General features: G+C 50.8%; 1 protein-coding gene across 5 annotated transcripts; it reads left to right on the top strand.

Moving 5' to 3' along the window:
• Nucleotides 1-450: 450 nt before the first annotated feature.
• GFPT1 (glutamine--fructose-6-phosphate transaminase 1) lies at nt 451-27,571 on the top strand. 5 transcript variants are annotated; one of them, XM_063175362.1, is made up of 21 exons: nt 451-530; nt 3,448-3,555; nt 4,123-4,230; nt 5,480-5,605; nt 5,962-6,020; nt 6,237-6,371; nt 7,087-7,148; nt 7,801-7,880; nt 8,541-8,594; nt 10,425-10,530; nt 11,614-11,777; nt 12,283-12,378; nt 12,670-12,767; nt 13,219-13,339; nt 13,533-13,690; nt 15,547-15,661; nt 15,906-16,033; nt 16,217-16,384; nt 16,893-17,054; nt 26,942-27,178; nt 27,248-27,571. In XM_063175362.1, exons 1-20 carry the CDS (start codon nt 524-526, stop codon nt 26,969-26,971), a joined length of 2,085 nt encoding a protein of 694 aa, XP_063031432.1. In that variant the 5' UTR covers nt 451-523; the 3' UTR covers nt 26,972-27,178; nt 27,248-27,571. The 5 variants fall into 5 exon arrangements, with proteins under 5 accessions (XP_063031432.1, XP_063031434.1, XP_063031431.1 ...); XM_063175364.1 differs by lacking the exon at nt 8,541-8,594; XM_063175361.1 differs by lacking the exons at nt 26,942-27,178; nt 27,248-27,571 and adding an exon at nt 18,330-21,686.

The raw sequence follows: 27,571 nt of genomic DNA, 5'->3' as shown, positions 1-27,571 counted from the left end.
CACGTGGGTGCCGCTCCTGCCCGGCGCCAGTGGGAATTACCGGGGGGAACGGCTGCCGTCCGCTGGCCGGGGCTGGGAAACACCGGGAAGGGTCTGGGAAAAGGGGGTACCCCGGTCTGGGGGCCGGGAAACACCGCGAAGGGACTGGGAACGGGGACGCACTGGTCTGGGGGCTGGGAAATACCGGGAAGGGTTCTGGGAACGGGCATCCCCGGTGTGGGGCTGGGAATTACCGGGAAGGCTCGGGGAACGCTCTCCCCCCCGCTCAGAGGCTGGGGATCACCACCGTGTCTCTCGGGCAGCGGGCCCGTCCCCGTGTGCCGGCGCTGTTCCCAGCCCCGGCCCCGCCCGGCCCCCGCGGCGGACGCGGCCCCGGCAGCGGCTGCCACGTCCCGGGGCGGGCGGGCGGCGCGGCCAATGGCGGGCGCGGCCGGGGCGGGGCGGGCCGGGGCCTGCGCCGGGCCTGGCGCGAGGGGCGCGGCCCCGGCGGCACAGACAGCGCGGCTGCGGACCGGGACGCACCATGTGCGGTGAGCACCGGCCCGGGGGCGCCGCGGGGCCCGGCCCGGCCCCGGCACGGCGGGAGGAGCCGCCGGGGCGGGCGCGCTGAGGCCGCGGCCGGGCGGGGACGCGGGCACGGCCGGCCCGGCTGAGGGGAGCGCGGCCCGGCCCCGTTATCCCGAGTGCGGCGGGCGGCTCGCTCCGTGCCGGGGGTTTAAAGGGCCGATTGCCGGCGGAGCGTGGGGACAAAGGGCCGCTGTGCCCGGGGACGCCGGGGGGATTCCGGCGGGCAGGGCCGGCCCGGGGAAGGGGCGCTCCGGGGCCGCTCCAGCCGCGGCTCCGCTGCTCTCGGGGGCGCCGCTCCCACCCGGTGCCGGGGGTGGTTTTAGGCGTTGCTGCTCCGGTAATTTGCGCTCCGCAGGCCGGTCCGGGCTGGCCCGGTGTGGCACGGAGGGGTCCGGCCTGGCCCGGCTGTGCCGGACCGTGCCCGAGCTCGGCCCGAGCCGGGGCCGGTCTGGTCCTGGTCCTGGTCCTGGTTCTGGTTCTCCTCTCCTTCCACTCCGCTGCCCATGGCAGTGCAGCCACCCTGCCCATCCCTCACGCACAGGAATGTCATTTATCCTTCTCCTATCCCTTCCTGGTTTTCCATGGAAATTTATGCAACAGCACTCTCTTGGAATTTCCCTATTTTCTTTCCACTCTACCTTCTTTTTTCTTTTTTCCCTTCCCTGCATTTTTGTGTGCAAAATTATGCTCTCAGCGGGACTGTGCGTTTTACACTTAATGTGCAAGTTGCCATTTCTCTCATTGTTTTTGTGGGATGGAACCGGCGTTGCCTTCAAGCTGTCAAGCTGTGGAGAATCAGTCAGAGGCTCATACCTCAGCTCGTATTTAACACCGTGTTAATTCGTGTTTGAAAGTACAAAGCGGAGCAAAGCTAAGAATAGAAAGAATAATTATTATTATAAATAGTCTGCTGCAAGAATAGGGGTGGTTTTGGTGCCTCGTGCTTGCTGTATTTGGGGTTTGGCCTTTGAAATGTGCAATATTTACATTCTGCTCTTTGTCTTTTCTGCCGTGAAGCGCCGGGCAGTTCCCCAGCTGTGCTCGGGATTTGAGGCGTTTCCCCACTTTTGGATACAAGTGAAGTTCTTCCTGGATATTGACACATTTTATGGGAAGAGTGAGAAAAGCACCGGGGATTATTGTCTCTGAGGGTTGCTCTGGGTTGTATCCTGGACCCTGATTTCCCAGGCAGCTGCAGGGCTCAAACACAACATTTCTGTCATGGAATTGTGGCTGGGGATGGACAAACCTGGCTTTATCCTGCCTTCAGAGTTTTATCCCATTCACACAGAAAGGTTAAGATGGGTTTTAAAAGAGATAAATGTGACAATGGTGCTGTTGTTACCTGAAATCTCAGATTTCTCAGTCTGTGACACTGAAGGGATTCCAGCCTCCAGACTGGAGTGGTCAGTGCAGTGTCTTCAGCCTCATCTTCAGGTTTGTGACCTTAAAAATCTGATGGGCTGGTGCTGCTGGACAGGTGAAGGAAAGGAGCCTCCAGGTGTCTTGGTGCCTGCTGTGGGCACTGTTTGCGTGTGCTGGGGTTTGTTTCTAACAGAGAAAAGCTGGCTTTGTCCTTGGCTGTGTGTCACACACCTGCAGTGTGAGCACCTGGCCAGGTGTGAGCCGGGTGTGCTTTGCTCTGAGAGTTCAATGGCATCTGTGAGACGCTTCAGGAAACTGGTTTTTCCAGGGCTGTTCTGTAAATCAGTAAGCCTGTCATCTGCCACGGCTGGATTTAATGAGCAAAGGGGATGGCAGAGTTCAGGTCTGGTTCTGGGTCTGGGGTGGTAGAATTGTGTGGGACAGCAGAATTCGGGTCAGGAGTAGCAGAAAAAGGGCAGAAAAAGGGACATTTTGGGACTCCAGGAGGTCCTCCAGCAGGGCTGAGCAGCAGTTTTGGGATGAAGGATCCCTTGGAGTTGCCTGGTGGATGTACTGATAACAAGGTCTATGGAAATGAGCGAACAGTAATAGGAAAAGGAATTTGGGAGTAAAGCCAGCCTGAGGGCTTTTCTGCTTTTGTAGGGAAAGGATTGCAAGAAGCAATTCCTTCAAGTATCTCAGTCATTTACCTGCGAGGGGTAAAGGCATTTCGTTTGCCTGGGAATGTGAAATTAAGGAACCTGAGCTCCAAAAAAGTTCATGAGGAAGATAAAGTTCTCAGAAGTAGTATTGTGGCTGTCAGCTGTAGAAATCAATAATGCCCATTTGTTGGGAATGTTATTCTGTTAAAATGACCTACTCTTTATAGGGAATTATTTACATAGGATTTGTACCTGAGTGTTAAAAATCAGTGAGAGAGCTGAGTGTCAGAACAGCTGAATGCCTGTTCTGGTGGTTCCCCAGCTGAGGTGTTTAAGGCAAACCAGCAAGAAAGGAAATGCTTTACATTCTAAATTATATTGTTCAAGGGATTTCACTGGAGAGAACTTATTTCTGTGCATCTCAGTGTGGTTCAAGAGCTGCCTGATAAGCTGACATGCTTTGGGCTGCTCTTTCCAGTCCACACATGCAGAGTCCTGTGTGCTGCATGCCCAGTTCCAGAGGTGTCCCAGTGCTCCTTTCCCAGTTCAGAGCTGTCCCAGTGCCTGTTTCCCAGTTCCAGAGGTGTCCCAGTGCCTGTTTCCCAGTTCCAGAGGTGTCCCAGTGCCTGTTTCCCAGTTCCAGAGGTGTCCTAGTGCTCCTTTCCCAGTTCCAGAGGTGTCCCAGTGCTCCTTTCCCAGTTCCAGAGGTGTGCCAGGGGTGGGAATGGTGCCCATGGGGTGGCACTGGTGCCCACACAGAGCCCATGGGGTGGCACTGGTGCCCATGGGGTGGCACTGGTGCCCACCTGAGCTGGGTTCTGGTGGTGCTGACCCTCCTCTCTCTCCCCCGCAGGCATCTTTGCTTACCTGAACTACCATGTGCCCCGGACCAGGAGGGAGATCCTGGAGACGCTCATCAAGGGGCTGCAGCGCCTGGAGTACCGGGGCTATGACTCTGCAGGTACCCCTGGGCTCTGCTGGGGCTCCTGGGGGGCTCTGGGGGCTTTTCCTGGGGTGCTGGGAGTGCTTTCTGCCACCCTCTGCTGCTGAGGAAAGCTGGGACACAAACTGGATGTGCCCGTGGTCAGAGATTCGGATTAACTTCAATATACAGATTTCTGTAAGCGTTCTTGATGTTTGTGTTTGGGCTTTTTTTTTGTCTGTTTGGGGTTTTTTTGGGTTTTGTTTTTTTTTTTTTTTTTCTTTTGTTTCCCAATGGTTTTAAAAATACCGACATGATGCAAAGTGAAAGCTTAGTTCTAATCTAATCTTAGTTCTAATCTAAAGGGTTTCTTGCCTTTATGTGGCAGGCCAGCTCTTGGAGAAAGGGCTCAGGAGGAATCAAAAAGGGCAGAATTTTTTGACAGAAAATACTGAAAAACCTGAAAATACAAAAACCTCTGCACTCTTTCTCCATGTGCAGAAGTTATTGCAGTATTAGTAATACTGCAATATTATTACAGTAATCATATGACAGTATTATTAATACTGTGCTAACTCTTTCTCCATGTCCCACGGGGGGGTTCAGGTGTGGGACTGGATGGAGGAAATGACAAAGACTGGGAGGCCAATGCTGGCAAAATCCACATTATCAAGCAGACGGGGAAGGTGAAGGCTCTGGATGAAGAGGTTCACAGTAAGTGTCTCCCTTTCCTCCCTTCCCTCGTTTTTGGTTTGAATATCCCCTGTTTTAGCCACAAACACGAATTTCCAGAGGTGTCAATGCTCAGGGTTGAGCTGTGAAGAGCCTGGTGGTCCTCTGGCTATTGGTGTGAAGTCACAGAGAAATCCTGGTTTTTCCAAGATAAATGATTTGCATCCTACTAAAGCAAAACAGACCTGAAATCCATCGTGGGAAACAGGAAAAACTCCAAAATGAGCAACCAAAAAGCTCCTTGAGCTGGGGATAGAGGAATTAGCAGGAGATAATTATCCACACCTAGAGCTTGGGCAGAAGGAGAAACCTGTAGCAACCTCCCCCTGTTCCCTGTAGGAATCTCTTTCTGCCCTTTATTTAAACCTTAATTCATTAAATCTGAGCTCAGTGCAGAGATGCACGAAGGTGTTGGGAGAGGCGAATAGAGGCTGTTTGAGGGTGGGGAGATCTTTTCTTCTCAGCTTCACATTCAGAAGCTGCTGTGTTGGTGAAATTGGAGTCTTTTTAACCCATTCTTGTGTTCACCTGGGGCACAGAGTGCTGAGTGTCCCAGGGGGGAGGTGAGTCAGTGTAAACTCAGTGTAATCTCAGTGTAAACCAGGAGCCAGAAAGCCCAGATGAGGTGGGATGTGTGGTACAGAAACAGGGGACGGACAGAGCATTCCTGAAGGGAGATTTGAAAAGAAAGCATGAAAGAAAACATCAGGATACAGAGTTTAAAAGAGATTGTGGAAACACTCGTGGAGTAAGAGGAGTACTTTTCCCCAAGAAATAATTTTTCCCCAAGAAATAATTTTTCCCCAAGAAATAATTTTTCCCCAAGAAATAATTTTTCCCCAAGAAATATTTTTTCCCAAAGAAATAATTTTTCCCAAAGAAACATTGATGTTCATGTTAGCTTTGGAGGGACAGGGGTTAGGGGTGCCTGAATGACCATGGGGGTGTGCAGGTGACAGGAGGGCAAGGAGCAGCCCAGGCTGGGCTTCTCCCTTAGGGGCTGCTTTTGGTTCTGGCACAGCGAGGAATGCAAGGAATGTTTTCTCTGTGTGTCCCTCAAACCCCCTGAGGTTTTGGTTGGTGTTTGATGATCCCAAAGGCCTTTTCCATCCTGATTTGTGTCCTGTGGGGTTTGCTGGCCCTGCCAGCGTTGCTGTCCTGCATCCCCCGGGTCCTGCTGAGGCTCCCGGGGCACACGGACAGCCCCTCAGGATGAACCTTTGTTGTGCAGAGCAGCAGGACATGGACCTGGACATCGAGTTTGACGTGCACCTGGGCATCGCCCACACGCGCTGGGCCACGCACGGGGAGCCCAAACCGGTGAACAGCCACCCGCAGCGCTCCGACAGGAACAACGGTCTGGGGCTGCTCCTGGGGGGCTGCTGGGGCTCCTGGGGGGCTGCTGGGGGTCTTGGGGGGCTGCTGGGGGTTCTGGGGGGCTGTGCCTGCTCCTGGGGGGCTGCTGGGCCACGCACGGGGAGCCCAAACCGGTGAACAGCCACCCACAGCGCTCCGACAGGAACAACGGTCTGGGGCTGCTCCTGGGGGGCTGCTGGGGCTCCTGGGGGGCTGCTGGGGGTCTTGGGGGGCTGCTGGGGGTTCTGGGGGTCCTGGGATCCTCTGCAGCTCCTCCTGGGGTCGCTGCCGGCCCTGGGTGTCGCGGGAGAGCTGCTGGCAGGCTGGGGCTGAGCAGGGCCTTTCCTGTGTCCCCAGAGTTCATTGTCATCCACAACGGCATCATCACCAACTACAAGGACCTGCAGAAGTTCCTGGTGAGTGACCCCAGGGAAGGGAAGGGGGAAAGAAAGGAAAGGGAGAAGGGAAGAAAAAGGAAAGGTGAGGGAGGAAGGCAGGAGCAGAGAAATGGAAAAGCGTGAGAAAAAAGGAAGAAGAAGCTAAAGGCAAGGTGAAGGGCAGGGAGTAGTAAGAGCAAAGCAAGGCAAGGAGGGGAGGCAGGAGCTGCAGAGCCACAGGAGCTGTCCCTGCAGGAGAGCAAGGGCTACGAGTTCGAGTCGGAGACGGACACGGAGAGCATCGTCAAGCTGGTCAAGTACATGTACGACAACCGCGACAGCGACGACATCAGCTTCTCCACGCTGGTGGAGAGGGTCATCCAGCAGCTGGTAACTAACACTGGGGGGGCACTGGGCACGGGGGCACACAGCCCAGAAACACCCCCTGCACCCCGGGGCTGCTGCAGCACGGCGGGGCTGGTGGGAGTGGGGAGGGAGAGTTGTTCTGCTTCCAGTCCTTCCCAAAAGCCCAACCTGGGACAGTCTGTGCTGCTCCCAGTCCTTCCCAGAGCTCCAGAAATCCTGGGAGAGTCTGTGCTGCTCCCAATCCCTCCCAAAACCCCAACCTGGGACAGTCTGTGTGGCTCCCAGTCCTTCCCAAGCTCCATCAGCCCAGGGTTGCTGCTGAGCCCTGCTGGGAGCTGCTGTGCCTCCCTCCCTGCCTGTGTGCAGGAGCAGGACCCAGCACAGTTCCCCCCAGGGTTACCTGCCAGGAACTCCTGTTGCTGGAGGGTTGTGGCACCTCCCTTCTGGGGCTGCTTTTGGCAGATCTTTGCCTCTGCAGGTCCCCTGACTGCACCCTGAGCTAGAGCAGGAGCCCCTGGGGTAGCCAGGGCAGTCTGAGGCTCCTTCAGTGGCTGAGGATGCACTGCCAGGCTCAGGGGAGGGAAATCCTTCCAGCATGGGGGGGCTGGAGCTGCAGGCAGTTCTGGAAACATCTCTGAAACCTCTTGGGTGTGTCCACAGAGACACAGGAGCAGTTTCTGTGCTGGGAGCACTGAAACAGTGCCTGGGCCTCAGCTGAAATTTGTGTTTCTTGTTGCAGGAAGGGGCTTTTGCCCTTGTGTTCAAGAGTGTTCATTACCCTGGGCAGGCAGTCGGTACCAGGTGAGTGTGCCATGGGAAGGAACATTCTTGCCCCCTGCCTGGTGCTTGTTTCTGTACCCCCAAGTTAGAGTGGAGATCATTCTCATCACACTGTATGTGCTGGGGAGAGGGTGGTTGTTGTTTTTCATGTCCTTTCTCTTGTTTTCCAACTGTCATAGCAGAAAGCTCCCAGAAATGTTTTGGAAATGTCTTAGTGACCAGCTGTAGCACACCTGCTCTGGAGCAGCTTTGTTTTGGCATCCTCTGGGGGTGATCTGAAAGGAGATGGTTTTACCTTTTCCTTTGTGCTTGCCCCTGTGGCAGCACTTGGACAATTCCTCCTCTTGGCCTGGAATGTGGGCCAGCCTCGTGTGCAGGGGTTCTGTCCCACTTTCCAACAGCAGTGCCAAAAGCTGTGTGTGGGTGTGTGCAGTGAGGGCAGTCCCTGCTCAGGGGGACTCTGGGGGATGCTCAGGGCTGCAGTGAGGGCAGTCCCTGCTCAGGGCTGCACTGACTCTGGGGGAGTTTCTCCATCCCTGATCCAGGTTCCTCCCATCCTCGTGTTCTTCATCCCGGGATGGTTTCAGTGTTTGCAGCAGCTGCTCTGGGGGCACAAGGCCTGGGGGGGCCGTGGGGGTGTCCCCAGGGCTGAGCTGTCCCTGTGTCCCTGCAGGAGAGGCAGCCCCCTGCTCATCGGCGTGCGCAGCGAGCACAAGCTGTCCACAGACCACATCCCCATCCTGTACAGGACAGGTGAGTGGGGCAGCCCTAAACCTGACCCTAAACCCAACCCTAACCCAAACCCACAGAGCACATCCCCATCCTGTACAGGACAGGTGAGTGGGGCAGCCCTAAACCTGACCCTAAACCCAACCCTAACCCCAATCCACAGAGCACATCCCCATCCTGTACAGGACAGGTGAGTGGGGACAGCTGAACCCCAAACCTGACCCTAAACCCCAACCCTAACCCTAATCCTAACCCACATCCCCATCCTCTACAGGACAGGTGAGTGGGGCAGCCCTAAATCTGACCCTAAACCCAACCCTAACCCCAATCCACAGAGCACATCCCCATGCTGTACAGGACAGGTGAGTGGGGCAGCCCTAAACCTGACCCTAAACCCAACCCTAACCCAAACCCACAGAGCACATCCCCATGCTGTACAGGACAGGTGAGTGGGGACAACTGAACCCCAAACCTGACCCTAAACCCCAACCCTAACCCCAATCCACAGAGCACATCCCCAGGACCTGCTCCTGTCCTGCTGCAAGAGCCAGTCCCAGCAGCTCTGCCTTTTGGCTGATTAGCAATAACATTAATCTATTTGTGTAACACTGTGGTTTTTTATTGAATAGCTCAAATTTGGTTTGTTTGTTTGTTTTTGTTTTTTTTTTCCAATTGCACTTCCAGCTGTACAATCTATGGATCATTCTTTTGATGGAATATCCATAAAAATGGAGGAAGGTGCCCACCAGAGAAAAAAGCTAACACTTAAAATTTCAGACAAATCCTCCAGCTCCTTAGGAAAGGAATCATAAATATGCATTGTCTTTTTAATATGTGGCTGTTGCTTTCCATGCAGTGAAACATGTGGGAAAATCAAAATTCCTTCTTGATCAGAAACACCACGAGCAGCACACAGGAAAATCCAGCCATCCCACTTCCAGCATTGGGACATAATGCTCAGCATATGTGCAAAAACTGATGACAGTGCAGCTTGTCCTGAGTGTTCCTGCAGCTCTGGCTGCAGGAGGAAACAGTGAATTACCCTAAAAACAAACCCTGCTAAAGCAGGAGGCTGCTGCAAGCACTGCCCAAAATTCCTGGTGTGGTTTGGGTGGTCAGAGCCCTGTCCTGCCCCTGGGCATGGTGAGAGTCTGAGCTGGGCCTGCCTTCCCCTGTGCATTTATCTATCAGGGGAACCATCTGTCACTGTCCTGAAGGGCTTTAAAGCCAGCCCAGCTCACATCTGAGGCAGGAGAGCCTTTTCTGGCAGGGGAGGATGTGCCTGCACCTGCAGAATCCCTCGTGCAGGAAAGCAGTGCCACATAAGGAAGGCAATGCAGGGAATGCTCTATTTTGAGAACCCAAATTTGCATGTTCTGATCAGGTCTGGGTGTTTCTGATGGGGAGTGGCCACTGGCAGCTCTGCTCTGTCCCTTCTCAGCACCAAATCAGCCTGTCCTGCCTCAGCTCAGCAGCAAAGGTGCTGTTCTCCTCATTTACTGACTTGATAACTGAGCTGGGAGGCTCTGAATGGTTCTTCCTCACTGAGTAGCAACATGAAAGCAGTATTTTTCCCTCACATTTTCACCTGCAGAAGTGGGAGCCAGAGCACCACGAGCTCTGCTTGCATCACTGAATCAGATCAGTGTCTGGTAGGTGAAACAGCACCAGGGTTGTGCAATAAATATAGAATGGAGGAACTCCAGTGGTGCTGCTCTTCAGCAATGGTCCCATTTTGGGAGATAAGCTGATTAATCCACCCCCTCCCTCCCCATACCCTGCACAATGACTGGCAAATAGTTCTGCTGGAGGCTGGTGCTGAGCAGTAGGTGTTGGGTGCCTCATCTGCATCCCTGATGAGCTCCAGCACCGAGCAGCAGTGAGGAGGAGGAGGAGACAGTGTTGGGAATTTCCAGAGTACTCCAGGAAGGATCCCTGGTGAAAGGCTGAACTTTGGGCACAGCTTTTCCCCAAGCTGGCTCTCAGTCCTGTGTGCCCTGATGAGCACAGGGGTGGTTTCCTGAGCAGCTGAGGTGCCTGTGTTTGCTGTGCAGGAGCAAGGCCGAGCTCCTCATCCTGGATTTCCTGAGCTGCGTCTGACACTGAGATCAGGCAGACAGAAATGGCTTTGGGTTCCACCTGTGGTGCTCAGGGTGGGCGCACAAAGAGTTCCCCCAGTGCTGAGGGTAACAGAGAGAGAAGGAGCAGTGCTGCTCCATTCCAGAGAGGAAACTTAAAATGATAACGGGGCAGGTTTAATGGGGAAATGTGGCTGCTCATAAAGCACCTTGAATTCTCTGCCCGTGGAGCCACACAAAACATTAATTTGGATTTTCTCCTGATACTTTGCTCTACATTTCAGACACACCAGTAACACACTTGCAGACTTATTAAAAAGCAATCAAACTCTTGCAAGCCAGCTGAGGATGGGCCCAAGTGCTGCTGCCCCTTTTGCTGTGCAGGCGTGAAAATAGTGCTTCATGTTGGTACCGTGCTTTGGGGGCTCTGCTGGTGTCACCTGTGCCCAGGGCTGTCACCTGGGCAGCCCCTGAGCCTCCTGTCTCCTAGGGAAGGACAAGAAGGGGAGCTGCAACCTGTCCCGAGTGGACAGCACCACCTGCCTCTTCCCCGTGGAGGAGAAAGCTGTGGAGTATTACTTTGCTTCTGATGCCAGGTAGGGTTTTCCTGCTCCTCTGGTGGTGTGGGTGGAAATGTCCTGTTTAAAGGAACAAGGCATGGGGAGGCTGGGGTTTTCTGTGTGAATTACTTTACAAATACTAATCAAAACAGAGCTGCTGTTAAAATAACGAGCACTGGCCTTGGAACAGAGCGTTACCATTCTTGAGGCTCATTTCTGATTAAGATTTCCCAGGGATAGGAAACCTGAGGGAGTCCTGAGCTAAATCAGCAGGCCAGGTGCTAATTATGAGGAGAATTGTGTTGATTCTCCAGGGATCTCTGCACCATCAGCAATATACTATTATAATATACTATAAATGTTATATATCTTAATAGTATAGTATAATAGAGTATATGTTATATACTATATAATATAGTATAATAGATATCTTAATAGTATAGTATAATAGAGTATATATATAATATAGTATCGTATAATAGATATCTGAATAGTATAGTATAAGATAGCATATTATATATACTATGTAATATAGTATAATAATATCTTAATAGTATAATATAATAGAGTATATATTGTGTACTATATAATATAGTATATTATATATCTGGATAGTATAGTATAATTATCTATAAAATTCTTTCTCCTGTCCAGCTGAGGTCCATTCAGCAGGACAAACTGAGGCACTCTGCCTGCCTCTGGGGCAGTGTTATCTTTTTATACTAAAAACTACATGTACAATATTTACAATTACTTCCCAATACCCATCACCTCTGTCAGAGAGTGAGCTTCCACTCCAAACCAATCTGTAAGTGCCACCATCACAGCGAGAGATGGAGGCCAAGAACAAGAAGGAGAAAGGCTGGACACGCCCAGATTGCTGTATTTTGCCTCCTGAATTCCCATTCTAAAAACCCCCCAAATTCTATGTGATAAATTCACTGTCATTCTACTTAAACTGTCGTGGTTGTAATTCTTCATGTAAGGTTGGTAATTTTTAACATGGGTTAAAATCAAAGTCACAGGGCTCCGTGCCAGGCTCTCCGGGCCCCTGGCAGGGTTCGGGCAGCCCCAGAGGGGTGTGCTGAGCCCGGCTGCGATGTCCCCGTGTCCCCACAGCGCCGTCATCGAGCACACCAACCGCGTGATCTTCCTGGAGGACGACGACGTGGCGGCCGTGGTGGACGGCCGTCTGTCCATCCACCGCGTCAAGCGCACGGCCGGCGACCACCCGGGCCGGGCCGTGCAGACCCTGCAGATGGAGCTGCAGCAGATCATGAAGGGTGAGAGCTGCTCCCTGCCTGCCTCCCTGCCCGACTGGGGCTGCAGTCACCCTGGGCCACCCTGCCCCGAGCGGGGACAGGCTCTGCTCCGGTCTGGAGCACCTCTGGAGGTGCCGCAGCCTGGTCTGGTGCCTGGAGCATCCTCATGGGGAAAAAAGTTCTCACGTGTCATGGGACTTCCCTTCTAGTCATTGACACCTTATGAGGAGAGTTGTGGGGCTGAGGATTTTGCTTTTTTCCTGCTTGGAGCCTTCTGGTTTTTAACCCAGACTGATCCCTCACCAAGTTGCCAGTCTGGATCTGCCCTTCACTGACACCTCCCAGAAGCTGGAATCAAGCTCTCACCATGAGCTGGTGTTTTGGCAGAAAATCAGTTTAATGATCTTTGGCTGGTCCAAGCTTTTCTCTGTGTCCACAGGAAAAACGGCAACTAGCAGGAAGTAATTTAAAATTTGAGTTACCAGGAGGTAAAGTGTTCTAATTTGTTTTCTATCTTTCTTCATAGGTAACTTCAGCTCGTTCATGCAGAAGGAAATATTTGAGCAGCCAGAATCTGTTGTTAATACCATGAGAGGAAGGGTCAACTTTGATGATTACACAGGTAACTGAGCTGGAGCCTCCCTCACTGAGTGTCCACAGTGGGTGCAGGGGAGGGAGGGGTGGAAATCTTGCTGGGATGGGATGAAATCTGTGTCAGTGCCTGCAGAATCCCATGTGAAATGAAATCTGTGGCACAGTGCCTCCAGAATTGCATGTGCTGCTGGCAAGGGCCCATTTCTGGTGGGTTTTTGCACATTTGGTGATGGAGATGGTGACACTCTGTTAGCACCAGTGGTTTTGGGAGCCTCTCCTCCCTGCTCACCCTGACTGGGCTCTCTGCTCTTGCCCACAGTGAACCTGGGGGGGCTCAAGGATCACATCAAGGAGATCCAAAGGTGTCGGCGCCTGATCCTCATCGCCTGTGGCACCAGCTACCACGCAGGAGTGGCAGTGAGTGCGGGGCTGCAGGGGCCAGGTGGGGTCCAGCAGGGCCTGGCTGTAGGTGGGGATTTGGGTTCTTCGGGCTGGGACACACTCAGGACACCCAGCATTGCATAATTTATGTGCAGGGTTATGTAACCTGTGAGACTGACTTAGAGAAATCTCCATTTGAGGGAGGAGTTGGCCCCACAGGCCAATGAGTTTTACCCCCATACCTCCCTGCCCAGGTGAATTTTTATTAAATATAAAGCTGGTGGTGGTGCCAAGGCAAGGTTGCTTCTCCCAGGGGTTGGTGGTGACTGCAGTGTGGGCAATATAAGTAATTAAAGTCTGGTCCAGCACTAATTGTCACATGGAGTTTAACAGTAATATTTTCCAGCGTGTGTGGCAGCTAGAAGGCTTTTTTGTGCTTTTATAACCATGATGTAATAACCGCTGCCTTCCTGGCCCTCCCGCGCAGACCCGGCAGGTGCTGGAGGAGCTGACGGAGCTGCCTGTCATGGTGGAGCTGGCCAGTGACTTCCTGGACAGGAACACGCCCGTGTTCAGGGACGATGTCTGCTTCTTCCTCAGCCAGTCAGGTACCCTGCGCCCCCTGCACCCCCTGCCCTGCCCTGCTCTGCCCCGGGGGGCACAGGGCACACTCTGGTGCCTCCCTGCGGGACTGGGCGGGTGCTCTTGGTGCCTTGGCAAGGTGACCCAGAGCTGAGTTACAGAATAAAGGAGGGATTTATTGAAAGGCCTCCATGTCCCCCCTGTGTCCCCGTGTCCCAGGGGAGACTGCAGACACGCTGATGTGCCTGAGGTACTGCAAGGAGAGGGGAGCCCTGACCGTGGGCATCACCAACACCGTGGGCAGCTCCATCTCCCGCGAGACCGACTGCGGGGTGCACATCAACGCGGGCCCCGAGATCGGCGTGGCCAGCACCAAGGTGGGGAGCCCCACGGCCTGGGCTGCCTTTGGGTTGTTTATTTTATTTTATTTTATTTTATTTTATTTTATTTTATTTTATTTTATTTTATTTTATTTTATTTTATTTTATTTTATTTTATTTTATTTTATTTTATTTTATTTTATATCATTTTTTTATTTTATGTCATTATTTTATGTCATTATTTTATGTCATTATTTTATGTCATTATTTTATGTCATTATTTTATTTTATGTCATTATTTTATTTTAAATTTTTATTTTAATATTTTATGTATTTTTAATTTTTGAAATTATATTTTTATTTTATTTTTGTTTATTTTATTTTAATATTTTTAATTTAAAATTTAGTTTATTATTTTTATTTTCTTTTAGGTTCTATTTTTATTTGATCTTATTTTTATTTTTATTTGATTTTATTTTAATTTGTTTTATTTAATTCTATTTTTATTTTGTATTTTATTATTTTATTTTATATTTTATTTTTTAATTGTTTTATTTTATTTTTCATTTTATTTTTATTTGATTTTAATTTGTTTTATTTAATTCTATTTTTTAATTTAAATTTAAATTTTATTTTTATTTTGTTTTAATATTTTTTATTTTTAAAAATTATTTTATTTTATTTATTTTTTTTATTTTTAGTTGTTTTATTTCATTTTTATTTGTTTTTGTTTTACTTTTAATTTTTATTATATTTTATATTTTGATTTATTTTTTATTTCATTTTCCTTTTTTAAAAATTTTTATTTATTTTTATTTTTTTAGATAAGATAAAGGAAACTTTGTCTGCATGTAGCTCCCTCACTGGGTGTGCTTTTCCAAAGAAAATGGGATATTAAAACTGTCCCTTTAACAAATGGGGAAAATGTTTTTTACAGAACCCCAGTGTTTGTGTCCAGCTAACAGGATTGTTCTGGCTGGGGGAGAGGCAGCATGAGAGAACTCACTTTGCTGCCTTTCGTTTGGGTGAAGTGCTCCTGCATGCTGAAATCTGCTTTGGCTCAGTTAAATTTAGAGGCGAGATGATGTCAATCTGTTACATAAATTCAGCCAAAAACCACATTTGGGTTTAACAGTTCATGGGGAATTTGATCATGGAAAATTCATGAGTCTCTTACAAGAAACTCTTGAAGGAGCTGTTTGTCCTGTTGTTTTCAGCCTGGACAGAAATGGCGTTTTTCATTTTTCCTCTGGCCATGTGGGGAGGCACCAAAGCTGTGCACAGAGGAAATCACAACCTGCGAAGTTTCTGCCCTGAGGTGGCCCAGAACTTCCTTTGGAGAATATTCTGAGCAGCCCGGGCACGTTGGGTGCTGTGCCAGCAGAGAGCTCCAATCCCCAGCAGGCAGAACAAAAGCAGATTGTCTGGGCTCCTGCAGAGCCTCCAGAGCTTTCCTGGGTTCCTTCAGAGCCTCCAGAGCTTCTCTGGGTTCCACCAGAGCCATCCCAGCCTCCAGAGCTGGTCACAAAGCGGGGCTTGGCAGTCAGCAGGGGTTGTAGAATACAAAATCAGGGGATATGGGATATAAAATCAGAGGAGATATGGAATAGAAAATCAGGGGATGTAGGATATAAAATCAAGGGATATGGAATAGAAAATCAGGGGATGTAGGATATAAAATCAGGGGATATGGAATAGAAAATCAGGGGATATGGAATAGAAAATCAGGGGATATGGAATAGAAAACCTTGGTTGTTGTGTCCGAATCCCCTGGGGTGTGAGGGGATCACTGGTGAGCTCTGCCTGGTGAGCCCAGGTCCATTTCTGGGAGCCAAAGCTGCCACTTGGAGATCAAAATCTGGGCTGAGATCTGCCGTGTGTGGTGCAGCAGTGACCTCCCGTGTCCCCCGCAGGCCTACACCAGCCAGTTCGTGTCCCTGGTGATGTTTGCCCTGATGATGTGTGACGACAGGATCTCCATGCAGGAGCGGCGCAAGGAGATCATGAGGGGGCTCAAGGGGCTGCCAGGTAGGGCCTGGGGCAGGGGGAGCTCAGCTGGGCTGGGTCTGGGCAAAGGGAACCCATTCTGGGCTGGGTCTGGGCAGGGAGGGTGGCAGAGCTGTCACAATTCCTCATGGCCGCGTTCTCTCAGGTGTCCCCAGGCCACCAAGCTGTCCAGTCCAGCTCTGAGCCCGGGGTTTTACGGTCCCTGCTGGCTGTGGGGGTCACTGGGGTGTGAGCACACTCAGGCTGGGCTTTCCCTCCCCTGCAGACCTGATCAAGGAGGTGCTGAGCATGGATGATGAGATCCAGAAGCTGGCCACGGAGCTGTACCACCAGAAGTCTGTGCTCATCATGGGACGGGGCTACCACTATGCCACGTGTCTGGAGGGAGCCTTGGTAAGGTTCTGGGATTAAGGAATTCACAGAGCCACATTTCAGACCTCTGTGCACCACACCTGGCTCCAGGTGCAGCTGGGGAGGGAGCCTTGGTGAGGTTCTGGGATTAAAGAATCCACAGAGCTGGTTGAAAACCACGACAAGGTGGCTCAAAGTGTAAATGAATCCTTTGCCCCCCTGCAGAAAATCAAAGAAATCACCTACATGCACTCGGAGGGGATCCTGGCTGGGGAGCTGAAGCACGGGCCCCTGGCCCTGGTGGACAAGCTGATGCCTGTGATCATGATCATCATGAGAGACCACACCTATGCCAAGTGCCAGAACGCCCTGCAGCAGGTCATTGCGCGGCAGGTGAGGGCTGGGAGGGGTCTGCAGGGCTCCAGAGGGGCTGCTCCTGGCAGGAACTGCTGGCCTGGGTGTCTGCAGGGCTGCTTTTGACAGAAACTGCTCACCTGGGTGCTCTGGGCATCTCACAGCAGCCCTTGCAGCAATTGCAGAAGCCTGGCATGGTCTGTTAGACCCTTAAATACCCCCCAGGGCACGTGGAGCTGTTTGGCTCTAAATTAAGTCCCATTGGTTCTAAATTTGGTTCTAAATTTGGTTCAATGTGAAGCTGCTTGGTTCTCAATTAAGCAGTAGATTTTGCCGCTGGCAGGGAAGAACCCCCCAGATGTGCTTCCCTTTGGGGAAGAACCCCCCAGATGTGCTTCCCTTGGGGTAGAACCCCCCAGATGTGCCTCCCTTTGGGGAAGAACCCCCCAGATGTGCCTCCCTTCGGGGAAGAACCCCCCAGATGTGCTTCCCTTCGGGGTAGAACCCCCCAGATGTGCTCCCCCCCAGCCCCTGCCCTGTGTTGCAGGGCCGGCCCGTGGTGATCTGCGACAAGGAGGACATCGAGACCATCAAGAACAACAAGAGGACGATCAAAGTGCCCCACTCGGTGGATTGCCTGCAGGGCATCCTGAGCGTCATCCCCCTGCAGCTGCTGGCCTTCCACCTGGCCGTGCTGCGCGGCTACGACGTGAGTGCTGCACCCTCCCGGGGGCTGCAGGGGGGCTGCGGGGCTGCTGCGGGGCTGCTGCGGGGCTGGGGGATGCTGCAAGGCTGCGGATGCTGCACGGCTGCTGCAAGGCTGGGTGTGACCACGTTCGCAGGAGTCCCAGGATGAGGGAAGGGATGAGAATGTTGACTCCATCTTTCAGGAGTGGTATATATTATCATTAAAATAGAAATAGTATGTATAATAATATAATATATATGATAATTATTATGTATAATATATATCACAAAATAGGATATATATAATATAATATAATATAATATAATATAATATAATATAATATAATATAATATAATATAATATAATATAATATAATATAATATAATATAATATAATATAATATAATATAATATAATATAATATAATATAATATTATACTATATTATACTATATTATACTATATTATACTATATTATACTATATTATACTATATTATACTATATTATACTATATTATATTATATTATATTATATTATATTATATTATATTATATTATATTATATTATATTATATTATATTATATTATATTATATTATATTATATTATATTATATTATATTATATATTAATTACATATAATATACATTACTATATATTATATTTTATTAACAATATATTATATTTTATTATTTATTTATTATCTATTTTATTATAATATATAATATATATTTTATTATATAATATATATTTTATGATATATATTATATTGAAATTATACTAAAAGAATAAAAGAAAGGATCTCATCAGAAGGCTAGCTAAGAATAGAAGAAGAAAGAAAGAATGATAACAAAGGTTTGTGGCTCAGACTCTCTGTCCGAGCCAGCTCACTGTGGTTGGCCATTAATTAGAAACAACCACATGAGACCAATCACAGATGCACCTGTTGCATCCCACAGCAGCAGATAACCATTGTTTGCATTTTGTTCCTGAGGCTTCTCAGCTTCTCAGGAGGAAAAAATCCTAAGGAAAGGATTTTTCATAAAACATGTCTGTGACTGCTGGGGCTGCTGCAGGGCTGGGTGTGACCATGTTCAGTTCTGGCCCAGGGGCTGCAGCAATCAGGGCTGTGGAGTTTTATTCCCTGCACTGATTGGTAGGAAATGAAGGTGAAAATGTGTTGGATTGTTTTCAGTTGGAAGGCAGAGCGTTCCACAGGTTACAGAGCTCTGCACAAACAAACAAACAAAGCAAGTGTGTAAATTCTCACCAGCCTGTTCTTTCTCCTCCCTCTCTGCAGGTTGATTTTCCAAGAAATCTGGCCAAGTCCGTAACTGTAGAGTGAAAGATCATCTGACTCATAGGGGCAAAGGGGAATTAAATGAAAAGACTTTTTTTGGTACCAAAATAACTCGATTTTAAAGCCCCCTAGGTAAATCTTATTTTGGTAAACCGCTGTTTGTGTACAAGATCACCACAATTCCATTGCATTAGTGATTGTCCCGTTGATTCCACGTGCTCCATCAATAGCTCTGGGGTTGGTTTTTTTATTTTGATCAATAGGCTTCCATGAAAGATGTTCAATGGTTTTCCTAAAGATTGCTGAGTGCTGTAGGTGAGGGGTTACTCTGGCTGAGCCCAGGCACTGCTGGGAGAGCTCTGCAGGATCCTCAGTGTCCTGTGGGGACAGCAGGACAGCAGGACACACAGCTGCAACAGGAATTTCACCAGTGCAGGCAAACCTTGGGCTGAGCTCTGCCCCAGGAGCAGGAGGGGATTCAGCAGAGCCTGGGTAAGGCCCTGCTGCTCCAGAGGGGTTTAATCCAGGCCAGACCCAGGGCAGGTGACAATCCTGTGGCCAGGGGGACCCAGCAGGGCCAGGGCTGGGGGCACAGGGGTGGCAGGGCTGGCTCTGAGCTGCTGCTGCTGCTGCTGCTGCTGCTGCTTGGGGCTGTTAAAGCAAGGGGAGCTTGTGCTGTGCTGAGGGTTTCCCCTGGAACTGGGAGCACACCTGGGTGTGACAGATCTGAGTGTGACACGCCTGGATGTGACAGTTCTGAGTGTCCCAGCTGTGTGACACACCTGGATGTGACACATCTGGATGTGACACACCTGGGGTGACCCAGCTCTGTGACTTCAACACACCTGAAGGGCATAAAAAGGCTCCATAAACACGACAGAAATAACCTTTGAAAATTGCCTTGGTAGTTAAGGAATTACCTAAAGAAATTACCTTGGTAATATGTCCGTGACAGGCTTGAAGGGAATCAAAAATGCCACAGAAAATAATACTCAAAATGCCGCAGAAAATACTCAGAATGGCACAGCAAATGCCCCTTCAGGACTGAAAACCTGACTTTCCAGAGTCACCAAAGGGCAGTTATTGTGTGTTTCCTCATGTGCAAAGGTGAATTTCGTCCCCCTTTGCTGGGATTTGAATTGGCTCTCCACAGGCACTGTCAGACCGTGCCACAAGGTGTGAAACAGTGCTGGGGGTGTTCCAGGTGATTTACTGCCCTGAGAAATGGCTTTGGCAAATGGGCAGTGCCCAGTTCCCCTGGCACAGGGGCTGCTCCTAAAGATTCTCTGGAATTCTGTGTTTTATAAACCCCCAGGGACTCTCCAGTTCAGTTCAGTGCCCAGATGAATTTCAGTTGATGAAATGAAATGCTGAGTGCCTGCAAAAGCCCCTCAGAGCCAGAGCCTGTGTTTATTAACCTGTCCCACTGTTGGTTTGTGAGCACGCCGTGCTGCCAGCGTCTGCTTGAGAGCAAAAAGTGGAAATTGCTGCATTTTGGGTCAGCAAAAGCTCCGTGTGTGTGAGGCCCTGCCCTGCCACAGCTGTGCCCTTCAGTGCAGGGGAAAGCAAATTGTGCAGTGCTCACAGTGGCAGAGAGCTCCCCATCTTCCTCCTCTTCCTCTTCCTCCTCCCAAAGCCCTGCAGGGCTGGGTCCTGGCCCAGGGATGTGCAGTGCCCCATCCTTTGCTCTCAGAACGGCGCCTGTTAATTAATATTAATTACACATTAATATTAATTAATAAACACTCATTAAAAGCCCCACGAGGGGATGACGGGGGGCCCTCTTCTGTCCCCCTGGCACAGAGCATTGGGCCAGCCAGCCCTGGAGAATTTTAGTGCAGGAGTTTGAGTGCAGGCTGTGGCACCTTGGGGAGAGCCAAGGGGACCAAAGACCCGAGTTGGGAGTGTCCAGCGTGGTTGTGCTGAGCTCTCTGAGGGATTTCCCTGCCACACCCCGTTGTTGTTGTTGTCGTTGTTGGTGCAGTGGGAATGCACAAAGGACTCTCTCTGCCTTTCCTTACCTCATTCTGCCCCCCTGTTGCATCTCTGAACGGATGATGCTCCTCTTCCCCTTAGGAAAAGACTTGTAGGGTGTCTCGTGGTATTTATTGACAGCCAGTCAGCCTTCTGCTCTCCCAAATGAATGTTTTGCTTACTGAGCCAGTGAAATCCTCTCCTGCCTCGCTGAGGGATTGAAACATTCAGCAGTCCTGTCTCTAAAATTGAGCCACAGGTAAACACAAACCTCCAGAGCCCTTTGCTGTCACAGATTATTCTGGTGTGAGGAGGTTTTAATTCCCCAAAGCTCAGCCCACCTTTCTGCCCAGCAGTTCTCACCCCGATTCCACACTCCAGTTAAGCTGCACATGGAATTTGCTGCAGCCAGAAAGGTTTTTTTGGGTATTTTTCCCCCCTGGCTGTGATGCAGAAGGGCTCTGGGCAGTTTTTTCTTCCCCAGATTTTCTGTGCAGAGCCCATCAGTGCCCGGGGCTGGGCAGGGCATCTCCTGCTGCCCCAAAAGCTGCTGAGAGAGCCAGAACAGCAGAGGAATGACAGAAATGCAGACTCTGGTGAGGGAGGCTCCTCCCCAGCCTCCCTTTTAAATGAAATCTGCCCTCTGCAGTCATCCCTGCCTCTCTAGGAAGGTAATAAAAATCCAGTTTCTCTGCACTTGAACAGCCAGTTTGATCCTGACTTTGGATTCCAAACATTCAGTTTCCAAGCCACCGAGGTCTCACGCAAGTGAAGATTATAATTTTATTTAAGCAGCAAGACAAAGGGCAGGGAGTTCTAGTGCAGTAAAATCATTAATGATGGGATAATTGTGGCACCAGCTGGGCTGATTTGGGAGCTCTGCTCTGCTCATTGCACTGCAGGCACCCACAGTTGGGTGGATGGAGGGAGAGGATGAAATTAAATAGCTCAAGTAGCAGGTCAGTGTTTAGCTGTGGCTGATTTTAGATCCTGCCTGAATGTACCAAATTGCCTCAAAGCATGGAGTCTCTCCTCTTCACCAGGACAGGAAGAAGAAGAAACAGAAGTATTTGGGTTGGCAAAAAAAAAAAAAAAAAAAAAAAAAAAGGAAAAAAAAAAAAAAGGAAAGAAAACTTTATTTGCCTTCAATTCATTTTCTGTAAATAGAGATTTGAGTGGCAAACCCACATTTGTCCCTTGTAGATTCTGTGCTGTACATATCCAGCTGGCTGGGGCTGTGGGACCAGACTGTGTTTGTCGTGTGCTCTAGGAGATGTCTTTTATTCTGTCTGTAGTGTTTATTATCATTTGGGTTTTGTCTCTTTGCTTACTGTTTTTGTATCTCACCCTTTGAATAAAATCAAGTGCCCTACATTAACCAAATGGAGCTGCTGGTCTTTAGTTGAATGCACTGAGGACAGAGGTGACCCCTGGGGAGGTTCAGGGCTGGGGGGACAGAGCAGAAAAGCTCAGGGCTGAACAGTGGGGCTGTTGTGGGTCAGGTTCAGCATTTCATTTCTCGTGTTTCACCTACCATAATTCTCACTGAATTATTATTTAATGATCATGGGGACAGCAGAGCCTGTCCCTGGCCGTGCCCAGAGAGTGTCACCCACATCCCACAGCTCCTGGCTGGGTGAGGCTGGGCTGGAGCCCGGGGGCCAGGGCAGGGCAGGGGCTCAGGGCTGAAACCCACCCGGGTGCCGTGGTCAGGGAACGCCAGGGTGGCAGAGCCCTGGATTTCCAGCCCTGGATTTCCATCTCTGGAATTCCATCTCTGGAATTCCACCCCTGGATTTCCACCCCTGGAATTCCACCCCTGGATTTCCAGCCCTGGATTTCCACCCCTGGATTTCCATCTCTGGAATTCCACACCTGGATTTCCACCCCTGGATTTCCACCCCTGGATTTCCACCCCTGGAATTCCAGCCCTGGATTTCCATCTCTGGAATTCCACCCCTGGATTTCCAGCCCTGGATTTCCAACCCTCGATTTCCACTCCTGAATTTCCACTCCTGGATATCCACTCCTGGATTTCCACCCCTGGATTTCCACCCCTGGAATTCCACCCCTGGATTTCCACCCCTGGATTTCCACCTCTGGATTTCCAGCCCTGGATTTCCACCCCTGGATTTCCATGTCTGGAATTCCACCCCTGGATTTCCACCCTTGGAATTCCACCCCTGGATTTCCAGCCCTGGATTTCCACCCCTGGATTTCCATCTCTGGAATTCCACACCTGGATTTCCACACCTGGATTTCCATGTCTGGAATTCCAGCCCTGGAATTCCACCCCTGGATTTCCACCCCTGGAATTCCACCCCTGGATTTCCATCTCTGGAATTCCACCCCTGGAATTCTACCCCTGGATTTCCACTCATGGATATCCACTCCTGGATTTCCACCCCTGGAATTCCAGCCCTGGATTTCCAGCCCTGGATTTCCACTCCTGGATTTCCATCTCTGGAATTCCACCTCTGGATTTCCACCTCTGTAATTCCACCCCTGGATTTCCACCCCTGGATTTCCACCTCTGGATTTCCAGCCCTGGATTTCCACCCCTGGATTTCCATGTCTGGAATTCCACCCCTGGATTTCCATGTCTGGAATTCCACCCCTGAATTTCCACCCCTGGATTTCCACTTCTGGAATTCCACCCCTGGAATTCCACCCCTGGATTTCCACCCCTGGATTTCCACCCCTGGATTTCCATCTCTGGAATTCCACACCTGGATTTCCACCCCTGGAATTCCACCGCTGTATTTCCAGCCCTGGATTTCTATCTCTGGAATTCCACCCCTGGATTTCCACCCCTGGATTTCCAACCCTCGATTTCCACTCCTGAATTTCCACTCCTGGATATCCACTCCTGGATTTCCACCCCTGGATTTCCACCCCTGGAATTCCACCCCTGGATTTCCACCCCTGGATTTCCATTTCTGGAATTCCACCCCTGGATTTCCAGCCCTGGATTTCCATGTATGGAATTCCACACCTGGATTTCCACACCTGGATTTCCACCCCTGGATTTCCACCCCTGGATTTCCATCTCTGGAATTCCACCCCTGGATTTCCATGTCTGGAATTCCACCCCTAGATTTCCAGCCCTGGATTTCCACACCTGGATTTCCACGTCTGGAATTCCACCCCTGGATTCCACCCCTGGATTTCCATGTCTGGAATTCCATGTCTGGATTTCCACTCCTGGATTTCCAGTCCCTGGATTTCCATCTCTGGAATTCCACCCCGGGAATTCCACCCCTGGATTTCCACCCCTGGATTTCCATCTCTGGATTTCCACCTCTGGAATTCCACCCCTGGATTTCCACCCCTGGAATTCCACCGCTGGATTTCCAGCCCTGGATTTCCATCTCTGGAATTCCACCCCTGGATTTCCAGCCCTGGATTTCCAACCCTCGATTTCCACTCCTGAATTTCCACTCCTGGATATCCACTCCTGGATTTCCACCCCTGGATTTCCACCCCTGGAATTCCACCCCTGGATTTCCACCCCTGGATTTCCACCTCTGGATTTCCAGCCCTGGATTTCCACCCCTGGATTTCCATGTATGGAATTCCACCCCTGGATTTCCATGTATGGAATTCCACCCCTGGATTTCCACCCCTGGAATTCCACCCCTGGATTTCCAGCGCTGGAATTCCACCCCTAGAATTCCACCCCTGGATTTCCACCCCTGGATTTCCACCCCTGGATTTCCATCTCTGGAATTCCACCCCTGGAATTCTACCCCTGGATTTCCACCCCTGGATTTCCACCCCTGGATTTCCACCCCTGGATTTCCACCTCTGTAATTCCACCCCTGGATTTCCATCTCTGGAATTCCACCCCTGGAATTCTACCCCTGGATTTCCACCCCTGGATTTCCACCTCTGGAATTCCACCCCTGGATTTCCATCTCTGGAATTCCGCCACTGGAATTCCACCCCTGGATTTCCACCCCTGGATTTCCATCTCTGGATTTCCACCCCTGGATTTCCATGTCTGGAATTCCACCCCTGGATTTCCACCCCTGGATTTCCACCCCTGGATTTCCACCCCTGGATTTCCACCGCTGGATTTCCACCCCTGGATTTCCATCTCTGGAATTCCACCCCTGGATTTCCACCCCTGGATTTCCACCCCTGGATTTCCACCCCTGGATTTCCATCTCTGGAATTCCACCCCTGGATTTCCAGCCCTAGATTTCCATTTCTGGAATTCCACCCCTGGATTTCCACTCCTGGATTTTCATCTTGGAATTCCACCCATGGATTTCTACCCCTGGATTTCCACCTCTGGAATTCCACCCCTGGATTTCCACCCCTGGAATTCCACCCCTGGATTTCCATCTCTGGAATTCCACCCCTGGAATTCCACCCCTGGATTTCCACCCCTGGATTTCCACCCCTGGATTTCCACCTCTGGAATTACACACCTGGATTTCCACACCTGGGTTTCCACCCCTGGAATTCCACCGCTGGATTTCCAGCCCTGGATTTCCATCTCTGGAATTCCAGCCCTGGATTTCCACCTCTGGATTTCCACCCCTGGATTTCCATGTCTGGAATTCGAAGTCTGGAATTCCACCCCTGGAATTCCACACCTGGATTTCCACCCCTGGAATTCCACCCCTGGATTTCCATCTCTGGAATTCCACCCCTGGAATTCTACCCCTGGATTTCCAGCCCTGGATTTCCACCCCTGGATTTCCACCCCGGAATTCCAGCCCTGGATTTCCACCCCTGGATTTCCATCTCTGGATTTCCAGCCCTGGATTTCCACCCCTGGAATTCCACCCCTGGATTTCCATCTCTGGAATTCCACCCTTGGAAATCCACCCCATTCCTCATGGGTTCATTTCTGCAGGGTGGCAGAACCCTGGAATTCCACCCCTGGATTTCCAGCGCTGGATTTCCACACCTGGATTTCCGCCCCTGGAATTCCACCCCTGGATTTCCACCCCTGGATTTCCATCTCTGGAATTCCACCCCTGGATTTCCACCCCTGGATTTCCACCTCTGGAATTCCACCCCTGGATTTCCACCCCTGGATTTCCACCCCTGGATTTCCACCTCTGGAATTCCACCCCTGGATTTCCATCTCTGGAATTCCACCCCTGGAATTCTACCCCTGGATTTCCACCCCTGGATTTCCACCTCTGGAATTCCACCCCTGGAATTCCATGTCTGGAATTCCACCCCTAGAATTCCACCCCTGGATTTCCACCCCTGGAATTCCACCCCTGGATTTCCATCTCTGGAATTCCACCCCTGGAATTCTACCCCTGGATTTCCATCTCTGGAATTCCACCCCTGGATTTCCAGCCCTGGAATTCCACCTCTGGATTTCCACCCCTGGAATTCTACCCCTGGATTTCCAGTGCTGGATTTCCACACCTGGATTTCCACCCCTGGAATTCCACCCCTGGATTTCCAGCCCCTGGATTTCCATCTCTGGAATTCCGCCACTGGAATTCCACCCCTGGATTTCCATCTCTGGATTTCCACTCCTGGATTTCCATCTCTGGAATTCCACCCCTGGATTTCCACCCCTGGAATTCCACCCCTGGATTTCCACCCCTGGATTTCCACCCCTGGATTTCCACCGCTGGATTTCCACCCCTGGATTTCCATGTCTGGAATTCCAGTCCTGGAATTCCCCCCCTGGATTTCCACCCCTGGAATTCCACCCCTGGATTTCCATCTCTGGAATTCCACCCCTGGATTTCCAGCCCTGGATTTCCATTTCTGGAATTCCACCCCTGGATTTCCACTCCTGGATTTTCATCTTGGAATTCCACCCATGGATTTCTACCCCTGGATTTCCACCTCTGGATTTCCACCCCTGGAATTCCACCCCTGGATTTCCACCCCTGGATTTCCACCCCTGGATTTCCACCTCTGGAATTACACACCTGGATTTCCACACCTGGGTTTCCACCCCTGGAATTCCACCGCTGGATTTCTACCCCTGGATTTCCATCTCTGGAATTCCAGCCCTGGATTTCCACCTCTGGATTTCCACCCCTGGATTTCCATGTCTGGAATTCGAAGTCTGGAATTCCACCCCTGGAATTCCACACCTGGATTTCCACCCCTGGAATTCCACCCCTGGATTTCCATCTCTGGAATTCCACCCCTGGAATTCTACCCCTGGATTTCCAGCCCTGGATTTCCAGCCCTGGATTTCCACCCCGGAATTCCAGCCCTGGATTTCCACCCCTGGATTTCCATCTCTGTAATTCCACCCCTGGATTTCCACCCCTGGATTTCCATCCCTGGATTTCCAGCCGTGGATTTCCATCTCTGGATTTCCAGCCCTGGATTTCCACCCCTGGATTTCCACCGCTGTATTTCCATCTCTGGAATTCCACCCTTGGAAATCCACCCCATTCCTCATGGGTTCATTTCTGCAGGGTGGCACAACCCTGGAATCCCACCCCTGGATTTCCAGCCCTGGAAGGTGGAGCTGTTGTTTTCAGGGCCGCCTGTCCCTTTAGCAGGTGGATTTAGTGTTTCATGGTCCCTTTTGCAGGTGGATCTGTTGTTTTCAGGGGCCCCTGTCCCTTTAGCAGGTGGATTTAGTGTTTCCAGGTCCCTTTTCGGGTGCAGTTGGTGTTTCACGGTCCCTTTTGCAGGTGGATCGCATCGCTGCCTCCCGAGACTGAGCCCGGAGCTGCTGAGGAGAGAGAGCAGAGCCAGGGGTGAGCGGGCTCTGCTCTGATGTGACACTGCCTGGGGGTGGCACCTGCCCCGGGGTGACACCGGCCCTGATGTGACACCTGCCTGGGTGACATTGGCACCGAGGCGATGCCACCCCAAGGTTGGCATTATCCCAAGGGTGACACCATTCCCAAGGTAACACCATCCCTAGAGTGACGCCATCCCAGGGGTGACACTGGCACCGAGGTGATGCCACCCCAAATGGTGGCACTGTCCCAAAGGTGACACCATCCCAGGGGTGACACTGGCACCGAGGTGATGCCACCCCAAATGGTGGCACTGTCCCAAAGGTGACACCATCCCAGGCCCCCCCGAGCCCCCAGTCTCTGCTCCTCAGCCCCCTAAATAAGCCCAGAGCCACCCTGGGGAGGTGACACAAACGGGGAGGTGACACAAATGGGGAGGTGACACAAATTGGAGGTGGCACAAACGGGGAGGTGACACCCCCAGAGGGCACTGTTTGCTGCTGTGTTTGCACTGGAGTTCTCCTCCTGTCTGTAGATTTTAAGCAATAAAAATCTGCAGGGATTCCCTTGGTTTGCAGA

The sequence above is a fragment of the Melospiza melodia genome, chromosome 23 (genome assembly GCF_035770615.1).
Source record: "Melospiza melodia melodia isolate bMelMel2 chromosome 23, bMelMel2.pri, whole genome shotgun sequence".
Taxonomy (NCBI): Eukaryota; Metazoa; Chordata; class Aves; order Passeriformes; family Passerellidae; genus Melospiza; species Melospiza melodia.
Note: the sequence above shows the minus strand (reverse complement) of the source record. Positions and strands in the feature narration are given on the sequence as shown.